This window comes from Perna viridis, chromosome 13 (genome assembly GCF_037379345.1).
Source record: "Perna viridis isolate PV_CMFRI_1.1 ecotype Kerala chromosome 13, ASM3737934v1, whole genome shotgun sequence".
Classification (NCBI taxonomy): Eukaryota; Metazoa; Mollusca; class Bivalvia; order Mytilida; family Mytilidae; genus Perna; species Perna viridis.
Genome location: NC_142457.1, coordinates 33,978,730 through 33,989,021, shown reverse-complemented (window position 1 = coordinate 33,989,021; position 10,292 = coordinate 33,978,730). Strand labels below are relative to the sequence as shown.

The 10,292-nt window shown below is 34.4% G+C and overlaps 1 protein-coding gene across 1 annotated transcript; it reads right to left on the bottom strand.

The window, feature by feature from the left end:
* Positions 1–561: 561 nt before the first annotated feature.
* On the bottom strand, positions 562–6,632 carry LOC148600563 (uncharacterized). The gene is made up of 6 exons (XM_088558229.1): positions 6,110–6,632; positions 4,494–4,611; positions 2,462–2,573; positions 1,699–1,752; positions 1,111–1,250; positions 562–802 (listed from the first exon to the last, which is right to left on the bottom strand). The coding sequence occupies exons 1-6, from the start codon at positions 6,312–6,314 to the stop codon at positions 562–564; spliced, it is 870 nt and encodes a 289-aa protein (XP_088414355.1). The 5' UTR covers positions 6,315–6,632.
* Between the last annotated feature and the right edge of the window lie 3,660 nt (positions 6,633–10,292).

The following is a 10,292-nucleotide window of genomic DNA, read 5'->3' as shown; positions in this document are numbered from 1 at the left end:
TTATAAAAAAAATATAAAAAAACATACAAAATAGTTATATAAGGCACTAGAAACAATAAAGAAAATTGAAAATGGGTAAAAAGTTGCCATAAAGTAAAACGTTAATAGCAGAACCCCACCCGATCCCAGATTTCAGAAAACTTGCATCCTTAATTCTCACTTAATAATAAATAAACCCGTAGATTGCAATACATGTTACATGTAATATGCCCACCCTTCACTTGTCAAATATTACAGTCATCACTTATCAGAGTCTCAGCCAATAGTATTCGTACAGTCCCCCGTGCTACAAAACACAAAGTCTGGGAATAATCTTAACTGTATGGGAAGCCATTGAATAATAAAACTTTGCATTATGGAAATCACGGAAATCAAGAATAATCTAAAACTTAAGTATCTTTCAGTTTTGTGGTGCACAGGCAATGATATCTACACATTCTTTGATTTGTTTTTGAGTTAAAAATAGAAACATAAAACCCAAATGTTTTCCATTTCCAAGTAAACTTAACCCCTTCCCTCTATTCCTGCCGTCGTTAAAATAGAACCTGCCTCCCAGTGATATTAAAAATCACCCCCACCGCCCCCACCGCCCCCACCACCTCCTCCACCCCCGCCTCCGTCGAACCACCCTCCGCCCCATCCTGAGCTGCTGCTCGATCCTCCAGTACCATTACAATTTTTGCCTCGACAACAACAGCAGTACCCACATGTCAGGAGGAAAGCAACGCCTCCCAAAGATCCGAATATTATGCCAACAATCATCCCTGTGTAGTCTTTGCACTTGCCATCCTTGAATACTCTCCTGCAAAAAAGGTAGAAACAGTATACATTTGTACGTGTACGTACATCATGAAATTTTCTGTGGATTTCGTCACCACTCTCTATGCAGTATGAAACATATCATGTTTGAAACTGTTTTAAAATAACACAGCTGTTATCTGGAGACTGAGGCGAAACCCGGTATGGAAATTATATTGTTTTTTTTTTTAAATATTTTACATTCAAACGGGAAGCAATCCACACTTTAACGGTGTTCAAGCTAAAGTGGCCATAAAAAAAACTAGATTATGTAGGGTAGCAGTGAATAGATATATATTTTGTTTGCCTTACTTGTACTCTCCAATTATATATTTTATGCCCGCCCCGTACTGATTTGACTTCAGATATTTGTCTCTAGCTTCTTCGTATATCTCCTGTATACATTCAGAAGTCAGTACCTCATTCGCTATACTCCCGGGCGATGTGTAGACCTGTAGAATAAGACAAAGCAAGATGTTCTAACGTCGTAACTTCATAACCACACACTCATAAACTTTCTAACCACACACTCACAGGTGATTGTATGCCATACAGTAAACTATATACACAATGTCATACATTTGTACCTACATGTATACATGTATATTCGCAGGGTTTTATGGAAAAATGATAAATCAGCAGAAACCATATTTAAACTCATGTTATTAACACTTACTTACATTTACGAAGGTCACAATCCGAGAAGTGTATGTACATATACATAATTTTGTGAAATCAGACAGTTGGTGAATTTCGGTGAAAAAAAAACAAAAGTCTTTCTATGAAATTTGATTCAAAATGTCTTCGGAAATAATTTTTTTATGTATTAGTAGTTCTAGGTATAAATTGTTTGAAATTCACTGCAATCTAATCATTAAAGGAAGATAACACATGTCTTACTCTTATTCTATTGAAACTTTGAACTCGTTTTTCTGCATCCTGTGATACTTCTAACTTCAATAAAGACGAAAAAAAAAACCCGTAAATTCGTCAGTTCGATAGACTATGAACTAAGTGCCCACAGTGTCAAACAGTTTGTGTTTTTTTTTCTGAGCATGATTCATTATTTTTCTGATCATGATTCATTATTTTTCTGAGCATGATTTATTATTATTCTGAGCATGATTCATTATTTTTCTGAGCAGGATTCATTTTTTTTTCTGAGCATGATTCCTTATTTTTCAATTTTGCCTGATTCTTACAGATTCCAGCACTTTAGTTTACAAACACCAGGTCGGTACATGTACATGTAGGGGCAAATCCAGGATTGTTGATGGGGAGATTACATATAATTTGGTCTAACATGTACTAGTTTTCCAATCGTTTATATACTACATGTACATTAGAACAATACATGGAAAAACTACACCCATTTTAATCGGAAGTGCACATGCGTGCTTTGTGAAATATGTCTCACCCTGTACACTTCACTTATAAATATAGCGGATTGATACGTTGTTTTAGGATGTTGTAATTAAGTCAGCGGAGTTGATTGCTCTGTCATACAATTTACCAAAACACATTCCTTTGAAAATCTAAAAAACGCTGTGCCCAACGGCCATTTCGCATTTCCAGGATGTTATAAATCCTAAGTTATTTAGCGGAGTGATACATTGTATAAAAGTAAGTGATTGGGTTTTTGGAAGATTTCAATAACGTATACCTGTCTATCTTCCTTTGATAAAAATATCACAACTTCATTATAACAATATAGTCCGTAATCCCATCTATATCTTAACGTCCTGGCAAAATACCTGGCGTTCGACCTCTTGGTCCTAAAAACAAATAAACATAAAAATAAATCCCAAAATCAAGATACATCGTTAAATATCCTAGTAATAAAAATACATAAACAACAAAGTTTACCTTAGTGCCGTGAAACAATATGTAGTGTTATATGTATTGGAACCAGGATACATGAACATAAAAAAATATATACCTCAGTGTACTAACAAGTACTATGATCTTTAAAAAAGAGAACCAACGCATTTTCTCCCTTTGATTATTCAAAATCTGATTAGATTTTATTTGGAGAACTGCGTGACCACTGCGTTTCGTTTTTTTCAGTTTAGCTATTTCCAATTATTCAATATACATGTATAAAAGATTATTCATATTGCAATATATAAACGTAATTGAGAATATTCCGGACACCAATGCCTTAATAAAGCCTTGAACCTAACGGTTGCTATCACGTTTGTCCAATGAAATGCATGGTTGTAATCTTCATCGGTTACGTTATCATGGGTGTCACGTGATGTCGAAGCGAACTCAAAAACCGACCGCGTCTGATTAAACAGAGGGTGCATTTATTCCAAAGAAAGCAAACAGAAAATGAACAGGGAACGAGTAGATGGTACGAGAACACAATTAATTCCCCTTGGTTTTTGTTGTATACGAATATAGTTCCAACTTTGGTAGTAGGTACCTTACACATTTTTTCATATTTTTACTGGAAACTTATTTGCTGAAGTTTTGCCTCTAATTGGTAGAAAATAAGTTAAAATTACATGGGATTTTTTTTCATTAATCAATTCTGACTAAAAGTTGTGATTTGGTTCAGTGGAAGAAGGTTAAAATTTAGGACTTTTAACTCAGTTCATTTGTCATGTTTACCCCATCTCCGAATTATATGTATTAATTTCAGAAAATGATGGTAAAATTTTCTACAATTTATATAAAAAATCCTGTTTGTACATATCTTTAGGCCAGAGAAGTTTTATTCAGTTTGCGCCGGTGGAATTTTTTTAATCTGCTCAAATGTGTATATTGAAATGCACTTGAAAATTAATTGCGGTCTCGTGCCAGATGTATGTTTAAGTAGGTTCGCTGCTCATGTTCAGCCATTTTTTTTTTTAGATTTTCGGACTGAGTCTCCTCTGTTTCATCTATTTCACAGGATAAATATGTTTTGCCTTGTAACCTTACTTTTCTTTTCATAATTTCATGAAACACACCTTAATTAGGGAAAAAGTACGGGAGAATTTTCCCACAAATTTTCCATAGTGTATGTCAACTGAAGTTGACCTATCAATATCTTAAAAAATGTATTAACACTTTGATGGGTATTTCTTTGTGCTTAAGGGGTTCCCTGACCACTCTTACGAATATTGCTCAGAGAGTAAAAGTACGGTATTCAATGATACAGGCAATGTCTGCTCCATAAAAGGTGTCACTGTAAATGGCAAATAGTTGTAGGCACGTGCATTTGTAGTACCTAATCAGCATGTAGAGAACGTTAACGTTTTTTTTTTTTTTATTTAAAACAAGATTATCATAAAACTATATTAGTTATTATCATTAAAATATATATCACCATTGTGTTTTTGTAACCGCATATACATTGGTCCATCCAGGCAAATTTTTCGTGTTTTAATATTGGACTATATTGTTTGTCTTTGGAATTGAGTTTGGGACAAAAGCAAAAGGGACGATATCCATAGCAACGTGATGTTCGATGATTTTTAGACGTTAAAGAAATCGTTAAAGTTTTTAAAATAATTATTTGGGACTCTTATTGTTATTTTTTACATTCTTTCCGTGACATATCACTTCCGGACGATGAAATTATAAACCCCGCTAACTTGCACGTGCATGTTACCGTCTTCACCGAAGCTTTAATTCAGCTATACTACCGCTACAAGTACCGGTAGTTTAATAAAATGGTACTAAAATATATTTCAACTTATATATACCCGGATGTAATCTCCATTTTGTTGACAATGGCGACCGCTAAGATGTAGTCGTCTGTATTCCCCTTACAAATAGTTTCATGCGCTGGAACACTCTCTATCATTTTATCTATCTCCCCGGCTGCAAGAATACTAATTATATTAATGAAAGACAAACAAACAGTGCAAAAATATATCAAATAGACCCTTGTGTGGTAAGTTGGTAGGCATGCTCAATATACACTTCTGCGAGGTAGCGCTTCGGTGGAACAAAATAATTTTCCTCGCAGAAGTGTTTATAGAGGATGCTCATCGACTTACCCCATCGTTAACAATAAGGGTCTATATGACCCTCCCCCCGCCGTCCACGCCCTCTTCGTACATTTTACCATCGGGCCAACTGGTTTACAAGAAAACACCATATGTAGTTGCATCAGAAACAATTCAACATGTAGTTCAAGAGTCTCGTATGTTTATATACTGTGTCTCAAAGGTCTTTAAACTATTAACAAATAATTACCAACTTTATAGAAATTTACATGTACATGTAAGAGAGTCTTAATCCCGACGTCATACAGGTACACCTGGTCCATGCTCCCAGTTTTTTATGGAGTCCGGGTTGCTCATTTACATTTGTTTCTACTTTCGTGTTATTGTGGTTATTTCATGTTCTTTGCTCTGTATGTTTATTTTCTTTGTCTGGTCGTTATCCATGATTTCTATTCTTTTTCATTACTAATCCTGGTTGAATTTCCCCTAAATTTCGCTTTTATAAACGTCGCCGTAGAGTTGTGCTCAATCGTGCAACATTTCATAAACCTGAACACTAGTCCTAGCTACATCCGAATTGAATTATTCATTACTACCTTAACTTCTTTATAAATACAACAAACTTTTAAAACATTCACTAAAAAGTGTGCGTTTACTATACAGTATATATATTTAGAGGGATAGCAGGCTATCGAATTTTGAGAATTTAAAGTCAATGACCCCTGAATGTGACCTTATATAAGACATGACTCCGAACGTTATATGTTACAGTACAATCATGTGTACAAGTTATGAATAAATCTTTATTCATTTGTATTATTTATATTATACATGTATATAATTTACAATGTACATGTATCTTCGTGACTCTTCTTACAACGGATGTACAGGTACATACTAGCCATACTAAGAACGGAGGGGCCAGGTTTAAGCCCCGGTATCTGTACTGTTGTTTTCGGTAAAAAGCGGCGCATGCATTAAAAGCACATCAGTTTGACCAATATTTCCTTTTCGTGACAAAAATATACATGTACAGGTAATCCTTCATTCTTCGCCATAGGAAATTGTTAGTTGCAGTGTATTTATGGACTTATATTGTATTAGTTTTTACCTTAATCCGGGAGGGGTAGACATTTAAACAGTGTATCTGAATTTTGTTTACCCCCCCCCCCTCATATTTATGGTGGAACTTTGTTGATATCCCATTCCATTCATAAGAATATAAATAATAAAGCTTAAAAAATTATAAAATTCTTCAAATATTAACAATTTACCACCTCCTTCTACAAAATAAAAGAAAAAAAAACTGCTTCCCCTTTTTTCACCATAAAAAAAAATACCCGACCCCCTTACACATTTAGAAGGCTTACCTTCCTGGCTACTAAGAACTTGACACGGATCACACACATATGAAGCATCGCAGCCCCGACCACACAGTCCACTTTCCTTCCGGGGGTCGGGGAAGACATCGACGTCCCATTCGTCATGACACACGGGATCCGGGCATTGTTGTCCGTAGACAGAAAACGTCAACGTTAATAAGTAAACAACTAATAAACCATTTACCACATTCATTACATCTATAAATACATTTAGCTCCCTGAGATTCTGTTGATACTAGCTGGAGGTAGTTATTCGAGTGTAAAATGGTTTCCCCGTCAGTGGGTTCACACACTCATAAGTAGTTACTTCTGCCTGAGGTTATTAAGTCGTTAATACCAACATATATTTATCTTATGTAAAAATGTATAGTATACAAACAATAGACACACAGGCAGTCCTAATCATTCATGCGAAGGTAAACATCATTATCGATCCGAGAAAGCGTACATTTCTGTTAATCATTTGATCCGGTTAGCGGTAGGATTCATTTGAAGATAGAGTTCAATCATGTTCAAAAAGCAACATAGCCAGAATCTTTCATGACTATGTGCTTATAACGTAATGTGTATATACATGTATTATTTTCATGTACAATACACATGTGCGATCAAGCATGCATTTATAAGTAAAAGAAAACTTTGCCATACTAGGTGTTATTTATATATTGTGAGGATCAGCAGGTTTATACCTTTATACATAATTTGAAAATACCATCAAAAACTCTTACTAGCCTCACAGTCAACCCGGGAAAAGGGATAGCTTTCTTTTAAGAATTCGATGCACCCACCGAACTAAAATCTAAAAGATTGTACAACGACACCGATAAAAATGTTATAAAAGAACATAAACGAGGAAAATTTTCAGTCAATGACCTTCTCAGAGCTAGGCGTAATCCTGTGACGTATTGAAATTATATTGTGGAAAATATAATATTGAAATCCAAATTTGAGATGATCTTGAACTTTATAAAAATTTCAACTAGAAAGAGAAAATAAACTAAAATAAGCACGGAAGTACTTAATGTTTTTTTTTTTATTATTATTTATTTATTCCGTATGGATATAAGACATGGAGTTGTTTTATCCAAAACCCTTCCTGCTTCAACCTCTGTGGATCGCTACAGATCGTATATATTCCGTTCCACGATTAGGATTTGCACTTTAATTGTTGAAATCCTCGAGGTCGTGGTAGCTGAAATGTTTACTTATTGGAAGTGTGTTTTTTTTGTAAGGTCACTCCTTCGTGCATTTAAACGTTTGTGAAAAGGTTGTTTTGGATTCGCCAACATAGTTGAGGTCACAAACGGGACAGCGAAGTAAATAAATCACATTTGCACTCTTGCTGTACACATTACAGAATATTTTGTAACGTTTCCCCGTGATTATGCTAGTATATGTTGATGATTGGTGCATCTGTTTGCAGCATTTACGCTTTTTGTCACCACAGGATCGACTTGCACCTAGAATTTAGCTGGGCTTAGATATTTTTGCACGTACTAACAGATTACGCAAACTGTGGCTGTCTGTGAGCTACTCCTACAACCTAAGACGTTGTAATTCCGTTCCTCCATAACCCAACCTCTTACTTCCGATCGCCATATTGCATAACGCTCGTTCCTCCATTCTTTGAAATCGGCATGATTATAGTTTTTTTCCATTTTCCATTTAAAACGTTTTATACAGTTTCTTTACCATAACACGGGAGAAGGTGACTAAAATGAAGGAAAACAAATGACCTATATGTACCTGAAGAGAAAATCCAGCAATCCTAGAAATCCTTTGTAAAAGCAGTTAAAATGACCTTCATATTTGTTTTTTTAGCTTTTTGAGTGCGTAATTCCGGTTGATAAAATTACGGATTTTAAAATTTGCGAAACGAACGTATCAAATTACCAATGAATTGCCTTTACCAACTTTAAGTTCGTTTTGTCAAAAATATATTGTATTCCGTAAAATAAGTGATATAGTTCAAAATGGCTGGTCATTATAACAACTGTCTTCATTACAAATGTTTTCTAGGTATTGAACAAATATTTAGGATTTTTATCGCTTGATTTCCGGTAGATTAAACTTCTTTTATGTAAAATAAAGATTTACAATATTTTAAAACACATGTTTAGCTAATTTATATTTGCGGTGGCTTTCAGCATGTCAGAGGTTAGGATGGCACCAAGTCCGAAAATAGCTTGCTAGACAACCTCTATACTCAGCGTCACATAAATAACATACTGTTAAAATTTGAATAAAAATATTTTCTACCACTTTATTGACACCTACCGTCGTTTAAATTGTCTTAAATGACTTGCTCATTCGTTTAGCCATAGTTAATAGTTTCCTTTTGCCATTGATCTCTAAGTGTAGGTCAAGATATGAGGCTGACTTCACAGTCTGTAGTATCCTTTATGTCAAGTTCTTTAGGGGTAGATGCGATGTAGCAAATCACTGAAACTAGGATTGTTTAACGATAGTACATCATCTATATAGCGGAAACTGAGATTAAAGGATCTGACGAAACGATGTCCCTTCTATCGGATCAGATCAGCTATAAGGTCAGCCTCAAAAAAATAAATGAATAGGTCAAGAAGTAGAGGAGAAACAATTGTTCCCATTGGAATGAAATTGGCGATTTTGATATTAGTGGATTTCCAATTCCAGCTACCAAACTAAGAACATATTAAGGAGGTAGACACAGTGTAAGGGACACAACTCTTAAAAATCATTGGAACGTTTGTTTGCAGCATCTTACATCTATCTTATGTAAGCATCCAATTAACTTGTATTGATTTTATTCTGCTGTAAACAAAAGCTTAAGAGGCTTTTGGTGAAATTGAATATGATACAAACATATCACTGATTTCAAGAGTTATGTCCCTTATACTAGGTTTATGTAAAATGTCTATTTTTTGTCACGTTTATCTATTTTGTTTGTTGTTCGTGTATGTGTAATTACATGTTTGCTTATCTATATTTTCTGTGAATGTTTTCAGTACTTTGTATGATATATCATTTTCATGTTTATTAACATTTAGTTTCATTCATTAACTGATTACGTGCGTCGGTTGAGGATCATTATTAGTGCAGTTTATCGCCATTCCCGCGTTTTATCATTTCACATGGACTGTTACATGTAGAAATGGATTGCGGTGGTGAGTCAACGAAAGACGGATTAAATGATTGTCAATGATTTCAAAATACAATAAAACCTTTCTCAACAGAATCTTAAATGATCCAAAACCTGTCTAAACCTGACATTGTTTGAAATCATTTTATATTAATTTAATTCAGTTTACACATTTTAAAACCAACACCCATTTCAACCGAACTAATTTCAAAAGTCTGAAAAGGTTTCAATTAAGGAGGCAAACCTAGGGTAAGGGACACAACTCTTAAAAATCACTGGCACGTTTGTATTCAGCATTTAACATCAATCTTATATAAGCATCAAATTAACTTGGATTCATTTTATTCTGCTTCAAATGAAAGCTTGAGAGGCTTTGGTGAAATTGAATATGATACAAACATTTCAATAATTTTATATGATTATGTCCCTTACCCTAGGTCTACCTCCTTAAGTCAGGGTACTCTGTAATTGTTCTTATATTTCACATATTTTGTGCAATGTTAAGATATTCCTTTTAAATATATTCAAAATATCTATTCACATTTCCTGTTATTTTCACTCTGCAGACGACATTAGTTTTAAAATACACCGACTAGCTCATGCCTCAAATATGTCCTTATTTTTAAACATTACTTTCTTTGTTGTGTTTGTCTGTTTTCCATGTCTGGTCTTTGTCCCTGGATTGCGTTCTTTTAATAACTGCTTTAACCTTGGTTCCCTTGATTACTCTTTCATTGGACAATCGAATCAATGAGGTTCTTGTGCACTTATATTAAATTGGTTTGCCTGATGTTTATGTCCTACAATAAGTACAATAGATAGGTAAAGCATTCAGATAGAAACATCAAAGGAAAATGGACGAATTGCCGTTAAACAATCCTATTTACATCAACATTCTTTGTAAAAGCCTACAAATAGGAAAAAAGTAAATACCGTATCGCGGGCTATTTTGGCGGGTGTAAACATATTTTGAAAAAGACATATACGAAAAATTTGAGAGTTTCTTATTTATGCTTAGGGCTTGTACAAAGTACTTAATCCCAGAGTTAA

What these genes read in the sequence shown, in the direction of transcription:
- LOC148600563 (XM_088558229.1), bottom strand. Translation starts at nt 6,314, where the DNA reads ATGAATGTGGTAAATGGTTTATTAGTTGTTTACTTATTAACGTTGACG. An exon ending in TATCAAAGGAAGATAGACAG is followed by an intron (nt 1,753 to 2,461) that starts GTATACGTTATT and finishes TCTTTATTGAAG; the next exon opens with TTAGAAGTATCACAGGATGC. An exon ending in AAAGTTTCAATAGAATAAGA is followed by an intron (nt 1,251 to 1,698) that starts GTAAGACATGTG and finishes CTTATTCTACAG; the next exon opens with GTCTACACATCGCCCGGGAG.